Source organism: Protopterus annectens, chromosome 4.part0, assembly GCF_019279795.1.
Source record: "Protopterus annectens isolate FY-2018-M chromosome 4.part0, PAN1.0, whole genome shotgun sequence".
Taxonomy (NCBI): domain Eukaryota; kingdom Metazoa; phylum Chordata; order Ceratodontiformes; family Protopteridae; genus Protopterus; species Protopterus annectens.
The window spans coordinates 841,926,097-841,949,151 of record NC_056733.1 but is presented as its reverse complement, the minus strand read 5'-3'; the positions used below and the strand labels follow the sequence as shown (position 1 = coordinate 841,949,151).

Here is a 23,055-nt window from a genome sequence, read left to right as displayed (position 1 = left end):
CAGTACCGATGTGCTTACTGCTTACCATAGCTAACGAAATGGGAACTGCCTAACACAGGCCAGGTAGACAAGAATAATTCCTGTCTGCCTAAAACCATGAGAAAGTGTAGGTTGAAACTATTGCTATTACCCTCATTAATGATTTCAGTTTTCATTTTAGAATAATCCATCTAAAAGCATTAAGTGGCACAATTTCTTGCTCACATTAAATAATTACTAACCATTCGACTCGGATGTATAAATTATTCTGTGATAACATATTTCATAAACAGAGGATGCCGGCTGGAACCTTGTAGATAATTGTTCACAAATGTTTTCTTTCTAAAGATGAGACTCTGAAAACAGCCATTGATGTCATCCATTGAAATCTCAAAATCTAGAAAGTGAACTTTAACAGATTTGCTTAACGAGAAAGGAAGAAACTCTGTAATATGATTTAACTCGTATTTAAAAAAAAAAATTTCAAATCGTCTATAGTACTGTTTTAAATAAATATCAAATCGTCAATATATCTTTTATAAAAAGTAACAAACTTGTACCACTTGTTACCAATTAACATGTCCTGTTCCTACCAACTAAGAACCAAGACTGCAAAAACTGGTGCATTTCTGGCAACCATTGCTACACCTTTAAGTTGTATACAAATTTGGTTCTCTAATACAAAAGCCCTGCATTTGAGCCCGGGTGAAAGCGTTTGTGGTGATATTTTTAATAAAAGAACTGTTTACCAGCCATTTCCTGTTGCTGCCTGGACCGTACTTTTTGTTCTTATTGGTATTCCATTTACGTTTTTTCTACTTGTTGTGGTTCTTTTGTATTATAAATGTTTAAGTATTTTATATCAACTGTGACCATAACTATCTTGGGACCTTCTTAAAAAATCACGATATACCCAAGAATCGTAGTTTGTTGTACTATGCAATTTAAGATGACATCCAAGTAAAAATGTATCTTTGGTATTCTGAAGAATCACCCTAACTTTGGATGTTCCACACACAAGAATTCATACAATGAATAATTTATAAATCCTTATTGCATTAAATCTAACAAGCAATCAGCTGCAAATCAGATCACACTTTGTGCCTTTCAAATAACAAGGAACACTGAATAAATGTTCTTCCTTATATTTAAAATATTTCTCTTTGTCCATAATAAATCACCTCTATATCATTTTTTTATAATTCTAACGGTGTCACAACTGTGCAACTCAGTTAATGCTTTTAGTTCTGATTTCATGTTATACTATTTGTTCAGTGTCCCTTAAGTGTATAAACAGTTAAAATCCTTCTCGTATGAATCTTGAAATGTTCTTAAAGTACTATTAAAATTTTGATTTAAAGTACTTTTTTTTACATAACTTATAGTCAGAAAAATAATGAACTTCACGTAAAATGTATTGCAAGTTAAGTTTTCTGACAATTAAAAGATTAACTCAATTGACTTTTCTAGCCGAAATAAAGCAGAGCCATATATTTAAAATAGAAATATGATAGTCTGTCAAAGGGAGACTATGAAAAATTAAAAATAGAGTACATCATACTTGATGATAGTGTCATCGATTCATGCTCCACCCTCTGTTTCTTCCTTGTCTTCTGGGTATGATCCTCTCTGCTTTTGGGGAACAAAGTAATAATGTACAGTCACCATGGAATGAAATACTAAAAAATTTGAATTAAAGTTAATTTTGCCACAGTTAAACTGTACTTTCCTTAATTTCATTGTTGATCTTTGTATTTTCACTATTCAGTGGGGGAGGATCTTCGTGTAAATATGAGAAATTCTTCTTCTTCCATCAAAGAATGTTAGTGCCCCATCTAAAGCTGTAGTAGTAGCAACTCCAGAGATGAAAATGTATATTGTTTTTTTGATAGTAAAATTTTTATTGCCACTGTTTTGAAGTGAATAAGCTAAATCTGATTTGTAAGCCAGGTAATCCCTGGCTAACTTTTTCCGCTTATCTCTGATAGTAGCAACATGTCGTTTGTATCTTTGCTGAAGTACTGTGTCTCTACAATTGTGAAACATTGGATGACCTTTAGTACTACTACCAAGCTGTTTAATCTGAGTGATCAAAAGTCTGATTTTGTTTGGATTGTGACCCATTAACCCATAACCCGTGATGGGTCTCCCTTGGAGCTGTAATTTGAAAACTTAAAGAACCTCAAATCTAATGGAACTTGTTTAACCTTGATTCAATACTCAACATAAAAGTTATAATTGTGTTTAGGTTGAATAATTTGTTCTCAAATTCATAAATATTCCTTTTACGTGCCATTACTGTCATTTGCTTGCCTTTGTAACTCGCCGCCCAAAAACCGGTTTCTTTTGGTCTTCAGAAGGGATTCAGTGGAATAATCTACGATCAGAGATGTCAGACACCAAAGTTTTACCAGAACTCTGAGAAGAATTCCTGTCTCAACAATTGGACATATTTTCCCCACTCTTCTGAACGGATGATTAACGTAATCTGATTTAAGACCGTATTAGCACAGACACCAAGCCAGCAAATGTTTGAGTGAAACTGGCCAAATAATCATCCGTATGTGTGGATACATTTAAATTAGGATCATCTACTTCTAAATCTACGTGATGATAGTCTGTCTTTCATCTCAACCAAATGGGTATGCCATAAATAATACAGAAACAAACTAAAAACAAAAAACACCCAAAAGTGCTAAGAAACTTAAAAACACAAAAGACAAGGCAATGACTTGCCACACATGAGCACATAAGCCTCCCCTCATCACCAGGGAGCAGGTCCTTAATACCCTCTCAAAGGCAAAAAGTACAGTTTCCATGGGACCAGGTAACATCCCTGACTCTATCCTACATGAACTCAGGCATGAGCTCTCAGCTCCATTAGACACTCTATTCAACCAAAGCCTTAGCACTGGCTTCATCCCAGCTGAATGGAGGATGGCCACTGTCATCCCTCTACACAAAGACCCAGGCAGTTATAGGCCAATTAGCCTGATCTGCAAGGCCATGGAACGCATTATCATGGACCTTATAAACAAGGACATTAGCAACCTCCAAACACTTGACCCCAGCAACCTCCAAACACTTGACCCCACACAGTTTGATTTTTGTGTAAGGGAGATCATGCCTGTTAAACTTGGTTGACTTGTTTCGGTCACTCAAGCCATGGATAAGGGAAAGACGGTGCACACCGCCTACCTTGACCTAGCCAAAGCCTTTGACAGTATTCCCCTCTCAGGCATAATAGATGAACTCATCCAGCTAGGCATCAACCCGTATGTTACTAGATGGGTAGCTAACTGGTTCACTGATAGAACCCACGCATTCAAAGTAGGGGAAGCCACCTCTAGTAGTAGACCCGTAATGAGCGGTGTACCCCAAGGATTGGTCTTGGGGCCTCTAGTGTTTGGGATGTACTTTTCTGAGGTGCAAGCTAAAACCAGTCACCTGTGGCTGACCAAGTTTGCAGATGACTGCAAGCTGGGAGCTGTCTTCTCCTAGTGATGAGAACATCCTCCAAGAGAGCCTTACCCAAACTAATGACTGGTGCCAGAAGCATGGCCTCAAACTGATTGCCAAGAAATGCATCATTATCCCCTTTGGGGAAAATGTCCTCCCCACTAGTTATGACAATAATAACAACGTACTAAGCATGCAGTCAGTCGTGAGGCAATTGGGCACCCAGGTTGATAGCTACCTGACTTTTGACCACCATGTTGTCTCTGTTGTATGGAAGGCTTTCTACATGGCCAACCTCCTAAATAAGGGTATTTCATCCAGGAACAAGGTTATAACATCCCTGCACTCCTCCCTTATCCAGACCCATTATCAAGTACAGTGTCCCCTTCGGCATGTACCCTGCCAAGCACATGCAGCAATTGGAGAGGCATTAAATACATGTCCTACACAGTCAGACTCAAAAAAATTCTAGCTATTCTCTGTCTCATATCGTCTACTAAGAGGCGAGCTCTGCTTGACTTAAAGCCATGTCTGACCCAGCTCTGTCAGAAATGCTACATCTAAAGAAATCTCAATCCCTCTGCACCACACACTCCAGACACCTCAACCTCCTTACCACAATCAACAGAACATGCTGGAGGGGACAGGTTCATAACCCAGAGACTGCCCATGCTCTGGAAAAGACTTCCAATACTTGTCGAGTAGAGCACCTCACTGGCTGTCTTCAAGAGAAAAGAGTGTTTGGGAAATGGAAAGTTCACCCCGGGGATTACTCCAGTGGCTGTACTTGATAGAGGCACTGGGAACTAACGTCAGGCAGCATGATGCCAGGGCACTACTGTGGGCTAGGCTTGCAAAGGCCCCAGAGCCATTAGACTCTACACACCTATGAACCTATCGGAGACCACAGAGGTTCCTGACCAGGAAAATCCAGGGTCTCAAAACACCTATCCTATACAAATAGGCTAAAACCCCTGTCCCTCTACTCAGTCTTATACAGACTGCTCAGAGGTGACCTGTGTCTAGCATACAAGGCCATTTCAAACCCAGCCTTGATGGAGTTGCTGCATATCAGTAAGACAAGCATCACTCGTGCAACCCGCACACAAGGCCTTAACCTGGTCTGTGACAGTAATAGAACTAACTTGTTGGCGGGATAGATTTGTGTCCCAAAGACTCCCCCGTCTATGGAATAAACTCCCTCTCTATGGCAAGCAGAGTACCTCTCTAGCCCTCTTTAAGAGGAACCTGGATGACTGGATGGGAAACAGAAAATACACTACTGGGATCCCTCGTGTCCCTGCTGGACAGGGTAAACAGGTGCTGACTTTGAGGGAACATGGGTGAAATTCTTGGCTAGGCGTATAAGGGCCTCCGGGCCAATAGCTTAGTATCAGCCTACGAACCAGACTTGTCAATGATGGAGCTGGTGGAGGTATGGACTCTTAACCACTTGGGATCCTCCTAACAATTTGAGGACCTGGAAGTCACCATATTTGAGGTAGGTGAGGAAAATTGTCTGCTCCCCATCCTTGCGCTTCTCCTACGCTGACCACCTTTTCTAGAAGTATTGAACTTCATTAAATCCTTTGTAGACTAGACTAGTCTGTTGCCTCTGTTTCTTTTCCCTAGAAGTGCCTCCATGAGCTCCCCGAGTATGTTGAAAAGGATAACAGTGATCTTCTGTCCCCACCCACACATGGAGTCTGCTCTCAGTAATGCAATATATGCTGTCTGACAGAAAACCTATATATATTTATTTATTTATAATGTTATGTTGCACAAGAACATCCATACCATTTAATCCAAATTTAGAGAAGAGTAGATTAAAAAAGCATAGTACAAACCTAAGCACCATGTTAAGGAACTTGGCAGGATATTTAAGAATAACGTCCAACCTTCCTTTTTGTTGAAAAATCTTGAAAGCAGTTAAGAAGTGAAGTAGTTATATCAGTTTAGCAGCATTACATGATATTGTATTACAGTACTTCATTAAGACACTGAGCTCAAGAGAGAACCATTGAGCAAAGAGAACATTTTAGCAGTGGAACAAAGAATCTAATGAAACCAATCAAGCTAATTTTTTAGAGAATAGTACTCTCTTTAGAATCAAGAAAATCCTATTATGAGCAAACCATCCTAAAAGAAATTAAAGTGTCTGGTTTTAAATGAGGGTTAACTTAAAACCCATTTATACAGGAGGGAAAAAATAGGAGGCCAGCTTCAGTATGGTTGTAATAACCTTTTAATAGGTGCCAACATTAATTTATACTCATTTAAAAAAAAAAAAGAGGTCCTTGAAAAGCTTTTAACCATAAAACATTCCAGTCTAATCTTGTAGTTGAATCATATTGGTAAAGGACCAAAGTTCAGGAGCAGTTAACACTGAAACCTGGATAGCCTTGCTGCATATGATTTATTGGCCCTTGAAATAAGATGCAATAAGTTGAGTGGCAAAATAATGCTTGGAATTTGTGCCGAGTATCATCTTTAAATAAATGTGATTTGGGTAGCACTCTGAATAAATTGTTAAACATAGCTATGAAGAAAAATCCGTTGAAAACAAAACTACGTGGAAATTTTGGGAATAGATGTAATTCAACAACAGGTAGAGAAGACAAAAGGTGAACATTATTAGATTTGAGTATATTGTTCAAAAGAGTGTCTGTAATAAAAATATATTTAACTAAAGGTAGAACATAGTTTGAGGAATAATGGCATATGTGTCTTATGGTGATGCATTAGAGCTGAAAGTACATGGCCTTGGATTAGTATGACGCAGAGACCAGAGAAATACCACAGAACAGAGGGTACTTTGCATATCTAACAAAAGTGCTTTTTTTGTGATGAATGCTGACAAAGTAGTTTGTGTGATTAAAACATTGGATAATAAACATAAAAATTATGAAGTATGAATAAAATAGTTTTGAGTGGAATTGAATAAAAGAAGGTTGATTACCCATCTGGCCCAGGACACTTGCATATTTTTAAATGAGAAACAACAGAGTCTTGCTAGATGTGACATCTACTTTTAGAAGACCAAGATGTTGCTGATGAGAGAGAATAAAAAAATAAATAAAAAATCGGAATCATTGCATAGAATAAAAGGAAACCAAATCGGAATCGTTTTGCATGTCTAAAGAGTTGTTTAGTGAAGGTGAATAGGTGTCCTGAAAGATGAAGGTGAATAGATATCCTGAAAGATGGCAATAAAATGATCTGTTGCAGCACTATATTCAGACCCTCTAGTAATATGCAGCTGAAACATTTCTGTGGTATCTATCTACCTTGACAGTTTTAGCCAAACATGGTGAAAAAATTCTTCCATTCTGAGTATTTTGTCAAGAAGAAAAACTTAATCTAAGAGTTAGGTTTTAAAAATCTATTATTTGGTTCTAAAGTTCTGAAATATCCAGTTTCTCATCAGAATTTTTTCCATCTATGAATTTGGATCTTAAATCAAATTCTGTAGATAATTCAGATATTTTGAAAAAAATAAAACTCAATACTGAGTCCCGCAAAACAGCTAGTGTTCAAGCTATGTGGTATAGAGGGATGGAGTCCTGACACTGACCTAGACACCCCAAGTTAAATTAGCAACACAGGCATTGGATTAGCTGAGCTGGGGGAATCTGGAAATGAATGACTTGTATTCTGCTCGAGTTGTTCCTGTGATAACTGTCTAAATCATATTATTATAATAAGTCTTTTTTCTACAGCTCTAGAACTGCAAGCCCCTTACTACAGTTAGAAGTATAAGACGCAATATCAGACTTCATTTAGTTTAGTCTTTGAAAGATGTGCCCTATCCCCCCAGCTTTGCATTTAAAACTTCACCTCTTTGCAAAGTTAGTTTGAATGCTTTGGCTGTAAAGAGATGACTGAGGTGGAGAAATGTGGATCTTGCATGTGAAGTGGGAACCTTGAAGCTTTGAGTTGCCTTTCACTAATACACATGCGCACACAAATGACAAGTTCATTGACTGCTGTTCTGCTGAGTATGTGTCAGTGGAAGGTCCCTGTAATAGTGGGAGTGGCAAATACACCCTTCATATTTGGCATGTGTTGTAAGTAGCAGTGGTGGGTGTGTGGGGGACTTGATCCAATCCATGCAAAAAATGCTGATGTTTGAGTTGTGTGCTCAGAGTATATTTCTTAGAGCATGTGTCAGAAGTGATGTCAGATGTCAGAAGTGGACATTCCAGTCAGTTATTAAATCATGCTGCAGTGTTTTCCAGGTCAATAACTTGTATATATTTATTTACTGTTTGATAACCAGGTAAGTGGTCTGGTCCAGGGAACACAACCTGAAAGTACAGATTATAAGAGAGCTAAGTACATTTATAGGCTATATAGTTGGTTGTTTACTAGTCTGTTACTGTGTTGCATAAGTCAGAGAAAGAATTCTTGGGATTTAGACACACTGGTAGATTGTGCTAAAATGATTGTGAGTGGAGCAGAGATGTGTGTAAATTAAAAACCATTAATAATATTTTAACAAAATGTTTATATTAAGCTGTTAACTGCATGCAGTGATTAACTGGTTGGCTGGAGCAGTTTAGAACTCCGTGAACCATCCAGTGATTACCTGGTTAGAAGGGTTTAACAGGAAGCAAAAGTCCATGTTAAGAATGTGATATTAGAGGGTGGCAAAAACTGGGATCAGTTTTTACTTTATCTCCTGTCTTGACATCTAGGAGGACCCTCGGGCATCTGCAGAATTCAGTCCCTTTTAACTTCCTCTGGGGTGTCTGTCATAGAGATTCATAGATATTGCTAAGAAGACATGGGATAAAGACTGTACAGGCACATGTTTTAACCTGGCATGGAAGGTCTGCACCCATCATTAGGGTAGCTATAGTTGGTGTCAAACCATTAATGGTCTGTATCCCTTCTCTGTAAGTTTCTTTGTGCCGTGTGCTCCCTGTGGTGTGAGCTTTAGGGTGGTGATCTTGAGGGGAGATGGCAATTGGTTTTAGGGTGTCAAATACTTAGGTCCTTCATTGTGGGTTGTCCGATGTTGTTTAGACCCTTAGACTCTACCCACAAGAGGCAGTTGCATTTGCTGTCTTTAGGAGGGAAGTTAAAAGCAATGGAATCAAAAAATCTCAGGAAACTTTTTCTTCATATCAAGTTCTTTATTGGTGCTGCCTCAACAAAAAGAAAAGAAACCGAAAACTAAGCATGTATCTACTCTTCCTCATATTACCTTATACAGGAGTAATTTGCTGGGTCTGACTCTGGGTTTCATTCTGGCTGTTCATCCTTCTTGTAAAGTAGTGTCTGGCAAAAGAAAGACAGATTTTTCTTTTCCTGAAGAGATTCAAGATTTTGAATCCAGGCAGGAAGATGAAGGGACAGGTAAGGATTTTCTCTTCAGGTTTCTGATCCAGACTCTGAGCAACTCAGTCTGATTTTCCCTGTGGGGATTCTCTTTCTAAGAGACTATTGCAAGAATGTGCCAGTGATTTCAGTGGGAGAAAGCTGAGGTTTCACAGTCCCAAAGAAAATGAGTCATTACAGAAGGAATTTTCAGAAATTTCTCCCATTCCTCCAGTTCCGTCTGCTTTAATAGGATGTGTGTGTTATTGCCTGGAGTTTTCCTGTAAGACAGCTGCTCCTAAAAAGACAGGCAGGATGTAGAAGGTTCTTTGGTCTTAAGTTTTTATGAATACTTCCCAAACCTAACCCAGTAGCTATAGCTTTAGTTAATCCCACTGCTGCAAACACTTATTGGCAAGTATGGGAAAAAAGTATATGCTTCTGCAACTTTAATTTTCATAACTTTTGAATAGTCAGCCTCCTATGTTAAAGGTTTATTCTGATTAATTGTGAAAGCATGTTGGATGTTTATCTGCAGCTTCTTGTGAGGAAACTTCTGCTTTGAGTTTCGTTTCTGTTATTGTTCGGGTCAGCCACTGGTACTTATTTTGAGGAGGTTTGCATAGCTGCATTCTCGTAGCCTCCCAGATTGTTAAAATGAGATTTTAAATTCTCATTTGGATATAGATTTAGTTTGCTGCAAAAGTGATCAAAAAGTGATGAAAGGGGTAAGCTGGTTCAAGTAAGTTTTTTTCAGCCCTCCTTTTCCATTTTTTCTAAGTGATTCACTAATCTCTCATCCAATTTTGGCAAAAAAAATAAAAAAATAAATAAACACACTCAACAAAATGTAGGTAAACAGACTTTTAAGAAAAATTGGCAAGAGAGAGTTCCAAAAAGAACCCTGTAACCACTAATAACAAAGAACAGTCTAACAAGTCTGAATGACTGAGACCTTGTTCGCCCTCTCACGCTGGCCCCCTTTTGCATCCACAAAGACTGAATCTCCATTTTTCTCTTTGGCAACAGTTTCTGACAAATGGGTTCTGAAGATCATTTATGAAGGTTACAGATGGCAGTGGAAAGAAATTCCTCTTTTTAAGGGGGAATTCCTCATCTGACCAGACTCATGTTTCCACTCATCCTTCATCAGATGATGTCCAGGAGTGATAGAACCAGTTCTTTGTTTTCAGGTGTTGAGTTTTTATTCAAGTATGTTCTTAGTGCCAAAGAAAGAAACTGCTTGGAAACCAGATGTTCATCGTGTTTCACTGTTGCAGTCATTACTCTTGGGTTATCCTGCTGGCAGGCTACCCACAGTCAGCCTGAATTCCAAAGTCTAGGTCCGGCGTCGGTTGCTGTCACCTCTTCCCTGACGTCAGTGTGCCAGGGGTATAAAAGATGCAGTCGACGCCATTTTCTTTAGTCTTTCTTGCCATGCGGTGCCCGAAGCAAAAGCAGTTCGCAAGTGCTGGTCGGCCGACTCCTGAGATTTTCACAGACGAATTTCAGATCCGAAGTCTTCATTAAAGCTAAGTACCCCGTTGAAGAAACTTTTTTCTTGCTCCAGACCGATGTCAGAAAAAGTTAACAATTGTATTTCTTGTGGGAAGCAAATACCTCCATAAGGATTTTCATTCTTACTGTATTCCTTGCCTAGGCCCTGATCATAACGTTGCTAACGCACTATTAAGCATCGGTTTGATTTTGCTTTTCATTACTTTGGCCGAAAATTCAATTATATAATGCCGTCGGAACAGCCGACGACCGGAGTTTCTAAAAAACGCAAGGAAAAAGAGAAGGACAGACATCCGAGATCCAAAACCGATGAGGCTTCCGCTAAGCCAGTCGCCGGTTCTCAGTGAGGTGCTTTTGCAGCCCCTGACGTCTGCTACCTCAGAGCCACAGGCCGCTGACAACTCCCACGTGGAGCCAGCTAGGCCTCTGGATACTCAAGGTATTGGACACTCTGAAATCATTCCCTCAGATGGGTCCAGAGCCGCTGAGCAGGCATCGGCTTATGAGGGTGTTTTCAGACCTACACAGCTATATGTAAAGCCTACTTCACCTTCTAAAGCAAAGACTAAAGCAGCTTTAAAGACAAAGAAACAAGTACAGCATTGTCCAGGACACACTTCCATGCCTAAGAAACAGATGCTCAAAATGGCCGAAGACCTTATTACCTTGATCAGGGGTTCCCATCCCCCTCCTGATAACAAGCCTAGGCAAGAGACAGACTAACTCTTCAGATCAGGTTTCCATTTCCTCTGACTCCTCTTCTGTACAGGAATACTCTCTTCCTCCCTATGAGGATTCTGATGCTGAAGAATCCATTCCTTCAGCCTCTCCTCCTGGGAGAGCCAAGATTACTCAGAATCAAAGAAAAGGCTTAGAGATTTTCTTTTACTTCCTCAGCCTATTGCTATTCCCCCTGTGCTAGACATTGTAGAAGATGTATTTTCAGAGTCCGGCCTTTCTCCAGACTCCTTACCTCCAGCTCCTGTGAAACCAGACAGATATACTACAGGGTTCCAGAATCACATACATTTCTTTATAAAAACCCTGCTGCTGACCCAGAAACTATTTCTCAGGGTCCCAAAGGGGTTAAGGACGCTACTGCAAAAAACCCTATCCCTTCTGACAGGGATTCAAGGGCACTAGACAGATGGGGGGGAAAAGGTTTACACTTCTGCTACTTTGGCTGTGAGGGCTTTAAATTGTCAATTTCATATGACCAAATATCAGCAATACTTAATGTCACTGTTAAAACAGAAAATGTTGGCCAATTCTGATTGTGCAGAAAATAAGGAAATGCAGGATTTATTGCATGCATCTGAACAAGTGGAAAAGCATACATTGCAGTGTGGTTTTGATTCTCTGGAGGCCTCCTGCAGGGCCGCTGTTACGGGTTCTGTCATTAGGAGGCATGCTTGGTTAAAGGACCAAATCTGCGTGATCATGTTAAAGCAAAATTATTAGATGCGCCATTACAGCATGATACTTTATTTGGTGTTAAAGCAGAGGAGGTTTTGAAGAAAATGCAGGATAAAGGGAAATCAAAACTAGTATCCTCTCAAGAGATAATATTCCTGAGTGCAAGCTTAAATACAACTGCCCAGATGGCTTATCTCACGCCAGGCAATCAAAGGCAACTAACTTCTTACTTCAAAATGTTGGCAACAAAGACCCAGTTATCTGCAAGAAAAATTCTGCAGGCTTTGGGCTTCATGGCATCCTGCATTCTGCTAATTCCATATGCCAGAATGCATATGAGGAAACTTCAATGGTACCTAAAAAGTGTCTGGACTCAACATTGTCAAAGCCTGGAAGCATTAATTACCCTCATTCCTTGCCTGCAACAGGAGTTTCGATGGTGGGCATATGCCTGTCACCTCAACAAGGGACAGCCATTCACTCTACCCACAGCCAGGCAGTCAATAACAACAGATGCGTCAGATTATGCCTGGGGAGCACACATGGCAGGAAAATGTATTCAGGGCACATGGTCCACAAGCCAAATGCATCTACATATCAATCAAAAAGAGATGCTAGCTGTTCAGAATGCCCTGACAGCTTTCAAGAATCTACTCCATCCAGGACTACTACTCATAAGGATGGACAATACTACAGTCATGTGGTACATAAACAAGCAGGGAGGCACACATTCCTACCCCCTCTGCAGACAAGCCATGACTTTGTGGGACACAGCATTGACTTATCAAGTACACCTGCAAGCACAATTCCTGCCAGGAAAGAACAATACTCTGGCAGACGAACTAAGCAGAAACCTCACGGATCCCCATGAGTGGAAACTGAATCCACAAATCTTCAGCATGATAACAAAGGAATGGGGATGCCCAGACATAGATCTATTTGCCTCCCCTCACAACTGCCAACTACAGAAATTCTGCACAAGGACTTATCACAAGCAAGCATGGAAAGTGGATGCACTGTCATTCAGCTGGAAAAGTCTTAACAGTATATGCCTTTCTTCCTCTGCCTCTCCTCCCCAAGGTACTCCTAAAGGTCAGACAAGAGAAGCCAAGAATGCTTCTGATTGCCCCAGACTGGCCACGCCAGCACTGGTACCCAATCCTAAAAAGCTTGTCTCAAGGCCCAGCCTGGACAATGCCTCTATTTCCTCACTTACTGACCCAGCGAAACAATCAGATTCTGCACAGACAACTCAGGACCCTAAATCTGGCAGCATGGCGGATAATGTAACCATTCAAAACACACCTCTCTCTAAAGCAGTGATTGATGTCATTTTGGAGGCCAGGAGGCCCAGTACCAGAAAATCTTATGCAGAAAAATTGAAAAGATTCTGTGCTTGGAACCAGGCACAAGGAATTGACACATCTGTACCAAATATTCCTCAGATTTTACAATACCTAACTGAGATGCTGGACAAAGGCCTATCCTTTTCATTCAATTAAAATTCATGCCTCTGCCATTTCAGCTCATTACGATACGAAACCTATTTTTTTCCCATCCATTGCTAAGGCAGTACCTCAGAGGGGTCAAAAACATAAGACCTCCAAGGAGAGCCCCAGTACCTGCATGGGACCTCAGTTATGTCTTGGAAAAACTCACACTGCTGCCTTTTGAGCCAGCCAATAGAGCTGATATAAAGCTTTTATCTTGGAAAACAGCTCTGCTCCTAGCAATAACCTCTGCAGGACGAGTTTCAGAGTTACAGGCACTCATGGCTGAGGAACCTTTCATCATTTTCCATCCAGACAGGGTTGCTCTAAGGACAAACCCAACATTTATGCATAAGGTGTAGTGTCCATTGTGGCCCTTAACCAAACCATTCACTTGCCTACCTTTTATCCAAGCCCACAGAATAAGGATGAGAGACTTCTGCATTCCTTGGACATACACAGACAACTACGCTTCTACTTGGACAGAACTAAAGCTTTCAGAAAAAACTGGGCAACTGTTAGTGGCATATGCTGCAGGATCTCAAGGAAAGCCTATCTCAAAACAGACTGTTTCAAAATGGATAGGCCACTGCATTCATTTCTGCTACTCACAACATGGCAAATCAGTGCCCAAGGGCATTAGGCCTCATTCTACCAGGGCAGCAGCCACTTCAGCAGCCTTTCTCAGAGGAGTACCAACCAAAGACATTTTAGAGGCTGCAACTTGGAGTTCAGTGCACACTTTTACAAAGCACTACCATTTATCTCTCTACTCTAAATCCAGAGCAGGCTTCGCCACTGCAGTTCTGCAAGGCCTTATAGCCTCTCCTAATCCTATTTAGGCCCAGCCACCCAACCTCAGCTTTGGGATTCAACCCAAGAGTAATGACTGCAACAGTGAAACACGATGAACATAGTCCCACCATCCCCCTTTTCTTTGCTGGGACTTACCTATACTTCTCTATCTTATGCAACCTATACTTCTCTATCTTATGCAACCTATGTGGTGTATTTGCTTGTAGATGAAGGAAATGTTTATTTTACTGCATGCATAATTATTGGCATAATTTTTTTTAGCCTACCATTTTGGGGGCACCTGACATCTGGGGCAAGAAAAATTGAAGGAAATGGCGTCGGCTGCATCTTTTATACCCCTGGCGCACTGACGTCAGGGAAGAGGCGACAGTAACCAACGCCGGACCTAGTCTTTGGAATTCATGCCGACTGCGGGTAGCCTGCCAGCAGGATAACCCAAGAGTAATGACTGCAACAGTGAATACACTCGAACATCTACACTTATGGTAGGTACACAACTGTACTTTCTGGATCTTTATTTCCAAAACTTGTTTGTGATAGTGCCCTAGGAGTGTTCACAGCTACAGTGTATCCACATCTTTCCACATTTAGATGACTTGCTTATATCTGGAGAATCCTTTTCAAAGTGTCAGCAATCTGTGTTGGGTGAGATCTGTCTTTCACAAGCCTGGATACCAAGAGAACATTCAGAAGTCTTTCTTCACTCCTTCACACAGGATTGTGTTCCTGGGATGTCAGCTGGACAACTCAGTTCAAAGAGCTTTTCTTCCACAGAAAAAAAAGTAGATCTACAATTAGATCTGTTTCTAGGGTTTTCCACTCTAACTTCAGCCATGGTGAGGGAATTCCTCAGATTTTGGGTCTGATGGCTTCTAGGATTTTCATGATACCCCTGGCAAGACTTCACATGAGAAAGATACAGTGGTATCTGAAGTCTCTTTGGTCCCAGCACCACACCCTTTTATATTTTCAAATTCCAGTGCTAGAGTTTGTCAGAAAATCATTTGGTGGAGAGAGCAGATATCCTTGAATCCATGTCTCCCCTTCCCCTCTCTGCTGTATTTTTCTTTCCTTTACTTTTCCTTCAACAGGAATGTTCCTGTATGCTTCTCCACCATTTTCAAATGGTACTTATGAAAATTTAGAAGGAATCCCCCAAGACCATTGTGTTGACTCCCCTCTAGCCCAGGCAGCAGTGGTCCTCCCTTCATTTGGGAATGAACAGAGGCAATTACCACAAGCTTCCTCAGAAACAGGATCTACTCACACAAGAACAGGGGTGTTTGATATATCCTAACATCAATTAACTTCAATTGACTATATGAATGAGGAATGTGCAGCAGGTGCTAATGGAGACCAGAAAACCTGCTACTAGAAAGTATTATATTAGTAAATGGAAAGATTAATTGTACCAGCAGTATAACCAGCACCTGTTCAGGGCTAGTTCTCTGGTTTTACAATATTTGTTACTATCCTTTGTTACTATCCTATGGCCTTTCTTACTCCTTGATAAAGGTTCAGTTGTCGTCTATTTTAGCATGTCTGCTGTATGGATCCTTCTCTTTCAAAGCTGTCTCATGTCAGAATGTTTTTGAATGGTATAGATCACTATTGGTGTATATACCTTTAAGAAGATATCCAAGGGCTTGCACAAGTGTGTAAATACTGAGCATGTGCAAGTTTGACTGCCATTTTGTAGTTCGCTGTTGAGATGTAAGGATGTATGCATGTAAGGTCTGTCTGTTAATTAGTTTGTTCATATTTAAAGATGCTACTATACATCCTGATGTGTTTGAGTATTAAAGCATCTGAATGAAACCCCAAGCCTTTTTGTTTTATATGTTAGAGACAGACGAGCAATATGGTGTTAAACGGCATGTCTAAAAGGACATGGAGTTAGAAGACTCGTATCGAAAGGGCATGGAGTCAGAAATGGCTCGTCTAAAATGACTTAAGGCACTTGTTTAGATGCTGCTGGAATATACAGGAGTAGATCATTCCAAAACTGTGCAAACTTCCCAAAACAGGTCATAATGGATTTTGGGCATTAAAACTTGCTCAGCACCATTTCTTTTCACATAATATGAAATGAGGCATACAGAATGTTCTAAGTAATATTCACATAAACCGTTATGTATGATATTGACAAAAATATTCAAATTACTACAGAAAGTGTTTGAAATAAAGTCCGAATTGCATAAAATGAATAAAATAAAGGGAAATGACTGCATTTTCACAAAGCATGTATATTTTCGTATTAAGCAAAGACATCAGAGTTATCAAAAGTGTATAAAGTGTGCGTATGTTTGTGCAGTGTTACGGTAAAGATATTTCACAAAGTACAGCCATTTTGTGCATTTGAATGTTATTACAAGCTCACAGAACTGTTTATTCGTATGTGATTATAAGGGCCATATTTTCACTATGTTTGTGTATACTTTGTGGGCATGGCAGACTGATTTTGAAAACTCAGTGCTTTTCTGTTTGACAATAATATTGCTGAGAACTGGAGAGTGTTTGAGCAAGAGTACAACATTTTCATACAGGCTACATTTTCTGATAAAGATGACAGTGCAAAGGCATTTCTTCTGCTTAATTTAGCTGGCTCAGAAGTTATTTAAAGGGAACGCTCATTTGTGTATGCACCTGCTATATCTATACAGGAGAGGGGGACACCATCATACTTTACAGTGTTTTTGCAGGGAGGAGAAGCCTCCTCCTTGCACCCCCAACACTCTTGAATATTTATATAAATGGACACTGATTGCACAACATTGAGAGTAAGGAGGAATTACTCCTCAATGGTGTTTGATCTCTGTAATCAACAATTACTTTTTGTCTAAAGACACAAATCAAAAATTCCAAATTCCAGTGGCTATATTTGTTTCTATAGTAAATAAGTACATAATCAACAGTCAACATGACTGTTCCACTTCTTCATAGGTCTTGTCCTGTTCTGGTCAGTCATCCCTCTGTGAACTAGTGGTTAGTTGCATCTATCCGTGGAGTCAGGGTTAATAAGCTGTTCCACTAATTTGCTGCTAGACTTAGATGTACTGATCATTCAGATTTGTGGTCTAGTCATTGTGTGTGTACTTGTGCTTGAAATTCATGGTTTTGCATTTGTGATAGCATTGAAATGTTTTTTAGCAGGAAGGATGATTTTCAGGTGTCCTATCCTTCCTCTTCAATGTAAAGATGATATAATTCACTTGATTGTTATGATATGAAATTGTCTGTTTGGTGTTTCCTCGTAATCATTTCAAGCTTTATCTTTAACCACGGTACGATACTAAAAGCTGTACTACTTTCTCTTGTCTAGGTAAATGAAATTTGTATGGAAGGAAGACAGCACAGTGATGTAGTAACTGCAATAAAATCTGGAGGTGATGAGACCCAACTCCTGGTGGTAGACCCAGAAACGGATGAATTTTTCAAGAAATGTGGAGTAATTCCAACACAGGATCACATAAACGGTGAGATTTGTCTGTGAGGGCAAATGGTAGCTGTGAAGACTGGTAGAGAAGGGTGAAGGCTGCCAACCTAGCCAAATAGAATTTGATACATATTTCTGGCATTTGTAAATATAAAGTACAGGCTTGTTTCTGAAATGAAAGAAAATACTAAAATGTTTACCTTCAAGATTGTAGCAACATTGCCATCTGCTGTAAGGAAAACTAAATCAAGCATTTCAAATCTTTCTTTTGAAGTTAAAATTATCTCAAATCTTTCCTTTGATCTGTAGAGCTCAGAGTCAGCCTGTCTGAGCTAGCACATTATTTCTGTTGTTTTAACTTAAGGAATAATTACTAGAGTGTACATGTGAAATGTCTTTTATTATTGTAGCTTCCTGAGCAGGTGTCAGCTTGCTAAATAGTGTAGCCTGTTGGCCTGAGAACCCCAGGCTGTGTCAAAATGATGTAATGTGTATAGTGGGTAAACCTAAGTGTCAAATAATGTAATCTGGGAGGGCCCAGCAGAAATGTTTGTTAGTAATTTTAAAAACTATTGCTCAGAGAGGGACTGTAAGCATTTTGATCTTGAAGATCAAACTCAGCACAGTCTTATGCTCTCTTTATGTAAGTAGTATGTTAGAACTGCGTTTTCTCCTACAAATAGTCAGGAATTACAAAGATTAGACTGTGTTTTTCTGTTATGTCAGAACTGTACTACTGAATTATTTTAAGTTTCTGTGTGATCTCTGAACTCTTGAATAGCACTGTGGTGTAGTAGTATTGTCTTGTGTTTTTAGTATTTATTAAAAATTTTTAAACCTTTTAACTGTGGCTGGTTTATATAGAGATAAATTAAGCTCTAGAGTACATTGCATATTTATAGAGATTATTGTACAAAGCCACACTAATAAGCCTTAAGATTGTTTAGTCACACTTACCAATTGGATAATAATATTGCACATTAATAATTGGACACCCTTTTAAGGGCCTTTGGGTAGCTGATAATTATTAGCTGGTGGTGGCAGGAATTACTACCATATAGTCTGGGCATAGGGGCACAGATGGAGAATCTGTGTCAGCCTTTCCCAGGAGTGTCTGTGAAGTTGTATAAATACTTCTCAAAGTATGTGTGTGTATGCGTGTGTGTGTTTCAGCTACTTGGGCAGGGACACAAAGCACTGGTTGGACAGAGTGGGTACTGGAGGTTAGCTTGCCCACTAGGCTGAGATTTGGACCTATAGCTGTGCCAGTGGATAGTCTTATTGGGGACCTGGGGAGCAAGGGAGCGACCAGCCCCGGACTGACTGATCTCTTTGTGCTCTTAAGAGAAATTGCACTTTACTGTGCGTATTTGTTATCCTTTCCTCTCATATGAGACACCCTCTCTGGTGGTAGTGGTGAGGATTGAGGCTCCTTGATTGCTGGACCAGGGCACAGGTGTCACATATTAATTGGTGGCAGTGGTTGAGATATCCACCACATGTTAATTAGTTTTCAGTGGTGGGATCCACTACACAAACTAATTGGTGGGCATTAGTGGGATATCCACATCGCATATTAATTAGTTGGCAAATACTAACTGGCTTGTAGTGGTGTGGGTAGAGTAAATCCTGTAGCTTATGTACAGTGATCTCTGAAGGTGTTTTTGTAGTCTAAAACAGCCATGCAGTGAATACTCAAGAGTTCAGATCACAATTGTTTTATTTCTTTTCTTAGCTTGGTTAGTCAGGGTGAGCAGGCAGCATGTCAGCAGAGGAGTATGGAAAGCTGACAAGGAGCCAGCTGGTGGAGATGTGCCAGGCTAGGTGACTAGTGCATGGAAACCTGACTAAGGCAGACCTGATTGCAGCCTTGGTTACAGCTGCATCAGGAAACAGCATCCAGGAGGATAATCAGACTGGTAGTGGATATACAATATCCTCGGAAAATGGACAGCTCATCGGACTGGCAGTGGAGTTGCAGTATCTTTGGAGAATGAACAGCTCAACCTTTCTGCACTGGACTTAAAAATCCAGTGGAGCTAAAGAGACTTGAGTTGGAGGCCAGGCATTTGGAGATAGGGGCCGAGGATAAGGAGCGTCAGAGGAGGCATGCGAAAGAAATGCTGACTTTTTTCACCAGAGTCATGGAGGTAATGGGGAAGGGAGTAACTGGACCCCAGAAGCACAACAGGTCAGTAAATTTCTTCCAAAATTTAGATAGTTTCATTCATAGGGTATGCAAACAGTATAGTGCTGACCAAAGGCTCTGGGTACGGTTTCTGACCCCCTTACTCCATGGTAAAGCTGTAAATGCATTTGCTAAAATGTCTGACATTGCATGTTTTGATTATACTGTTGGAAAAAGTCACTTGTTAAAATGTTTTAAGCTAACACCTGAAATGTATAGGAAAAAGTTTCGTGAGCATAGACGCAAGGAAGATGAAAGTGCGTGTGAATATTTTGCTGGACTGAGCACTTGTTTTCATAGCTGGGTGAGTGGATGTCAGGTCACCACTTTTGAAGGGCTGGCAGACCTTTTGGTGAAGGAACAAGACCTTAGCACTTTGCCTGAGGACATGAGGATCTGGTTAGCTGATAGAAAATGTGCTACTTCAGATGAGTTGGGGAAGAAGGGAGACATATACCTGGCCAGTAGGGCAGCCCTGCACAGGAAGGGGACCCCCCAGTACTGCTCATGAGACTAAAGGAACCCATGGTGGGCAGCACAGACTGCCACAACAGAATCTGCCAGTAGCAAGAGAAGCCACTAGACCAGGTACACGTCCAGGAAGCTAGGGTTAAATGTTTTGAATGCAGCCAGTGGGGCCATGTGGCATACAGGTGTCCACGGAGGCAAGATGGAGAACCAAAGGTGAGGGAGCCAGTAAGTGGGAAAGACAAAATGCCAATAGTAGGTTGTCTTGGGAAAACAAGGGTACCAAACTACCACCAGAGGTTATATCCTATTGTAGTGAATGGCAAAGGGGCCATTGCTAAAAGAGAGACAGCCTCTGATATAACCATTGTAAAGCCTGCAATGGTTACAGGGGAGCACTACTTGCCTGGGCAGACTACTCCAGTCAGAGCTTTAGGAGGGTTCCCATTCCAAATACCTTTGGCTAGAGTTCACCTTGACTGGGAGGGTGGAAAAGGAAGCCAGCAAGTAGGTGTGTTTGAGGATATACCTGCAGATGTCCTGATCTGCTTTATTTTCTGAAAAAAATCTGCTTTATTTTCTGGAAAAAAAAAATATATATATATATATATATATATATATATGTGTGTGTATATATATATATATATATATATATATATATATATATATATATATATATATATATGTGTGTATGTGTGTGTGTGTGTGTATATATATATATATATATATATATATATATATATATATGTGTATATATATGTATATATACTTGTTTCTCTCCTTTCTAAGCCTGTATAGTCCAGTATTCGGGTTAGTGCTGAATTCAGGGCTGTGTAACAAATCTCTGTATTTGCCCATACCTTACTTGACTAGAAGGAAGTTTCTCTGTTCACCTGTGAGAGAGGGGAGCTTTGAGCAGCCTATCTGTCCCTGGAGGAGTGGTTTCAGCCCAGAAATTAGTAGTTTATTGGCCATTTTGGGCTAATTTCTCTTTCATTTCCCTGCTATAAAAACTGGATTTGCCTGGTTTTGCCCGCCGAGCAGCGCCAGTTAGCTAGGGTATAACTATTCCTGGCTCTACAAAGTCTCCTCTTCAATTTTTCCCTTGGAACTAGACAAACTTTCAACTTAAGCACTCAAGCCATTCTTTTCTCAGCCTGCCACTTGCTCAAAACTCATAGCAAGCACTTATAAACCCTAGCATTAGACTCCCCTGTACTGTGCAGAAGAACAAGGCTATTCGACCTTGCCAGCCATTCAGTAAAACAGTTCACTGTACCTATCCAGGCATGTCCAAAGGACAGTTCCAGTCCAACATGCGAGAGATGCAATTATACAGCCAAACTGGAGGCTAAGCTCTCTCAACCCAAGACTGATCAGACAGTCAGGAGGAGAAGGGAAATACTGGCATCACACCACCAGTCTCACATACACCCATTAAACCAGCACCGGCAATAAACACACATAAATAGATGAAAACATACTCGGAGGCTCTAAATAAACATCTGCAAAAGTAACAGAGACCTCCAAAGCATACATCCAAGCAACCTCCACCCCCCCAACACAAACCATGAAACACACACTTCACAAAACTAGCGTGCCACGCAATCACAGCCCTTAAGGCAAAATAACATACCCAACATACTAGTAATAGGTGACTCTATAGTCAGGCACACTGACATCCCAGTCTCTAGGCTGAATAAGGAGAAGGTTACTGTTAGCTGCCTGTCGGGTGCCAGGATCCGCCACATAACACAAGCACTCCAGTCACTCAAGAACAAGTACAAATAAAACTCTGTCATTGTCCATGTTGGTGTGAATGACCTGAGCCGTACCTCCCTGGACTACATGAAAAGAGACATGGAAGAGCTCTCTAATCACATAGCCCAGGCCAGTGTGACCCTGAGTAGCATCCTGCCCTCACCAAGAATGATACCATGATATAAAGAAAAAATTATCAATTTTAACAATTGGCTAAGTTTCTGGGGTCATTCAAAGGGGATCCAGTGCCTGTTCGCCCAGGATTACATGCTCGACAAACCACGGTGCTTCGCTGTAGACGTCTTGCATCTGTCACCCTTAGGCTTTTGAATACTGGCCAAGGCTCTTGCCACCCCCATAGTGCCTTTTTTAGGCAAGGCTCAAAAGACAAACCCACCGCCAAAAATAGCACAAGTAACAAAAAATTGAGGGTAATGCTACTCCATGCCAGAATTCTAAACCTCACAATGCACACACTCGAGGCACTCATTAGTATGGAGAAAAATCGATATATGTGCATTAACAGAAACCTGGTTTAAGGCTCCAGAGAGCACCCCAGCACTACCAGGCTACAACTGATAGCATAGATTTCAGCCACAGAACCCGAACCGAAATACAAAAGGTGGGAGCGTATCCATATTCATCAAGGATACCCACACCTCCAGGTTAGTGGCACAGCACAATGCTTCAGAGATCATCCACGTGCAACTAACAGCGAGCAAAACTGCAATTCAAATTGTAGCTTGCTACAGATCACCCACCATGTCCCAGGACTCCCATTCCGTGTTTCTGGAAACACTGGGAAACATAAAGGTCCTACCAAACACCCTAATATTGGGCTATTTCAGTTACCTAAACATTAACTGGGAGAACTACTCAAGTACTAACTCCCTTGCCCAACATTTCCTAGAATTTATAAACTCAAACGCCCTGGATCAACTGGATATGGTCATCACCGATATGGGCGACCGGTGTTCCACACCAGAGGGCAACCCCTCGCTGGTTAGATCTGACCATAAACAAATCACTTTGGATATCCACAGTCCACCCCCACCCCTGGACAAGGAAACCATAGTGAAAAACATTTCAAAAGCAAACTTCACTTAAAACTGAGGTGGAAAGTTTCAAAGCCCCCATGCTAAAGGATAACGCTGTCCAAGCTGCAAAGTCCTTTACTAATGCATTCTATGGGCACCTACAAG

General features: G+C 40.7%; 1 protein-coding gene across 1 annotated transcript in view; it reads left to right on the top strand.

Annotated features, from left to right (window-relative positions):
• Positions 1-23,055, top strand: part of LOC122800353 — a 422,686-nt gene that overhangs the window by 196,006 nt on the left and 203,625 nt on the right. Inside the window, exon 3 of the mRNA XM_044069802.1 lies at positions 17,323-17,476. Within this exon, the coding sequence (XP_043925737.1) occupies positions 17,323-17,476 (154 nt within the window). The remainder of the gene's footprint in view (positions 1-17,322; positions 17,477-23,055) is intronic.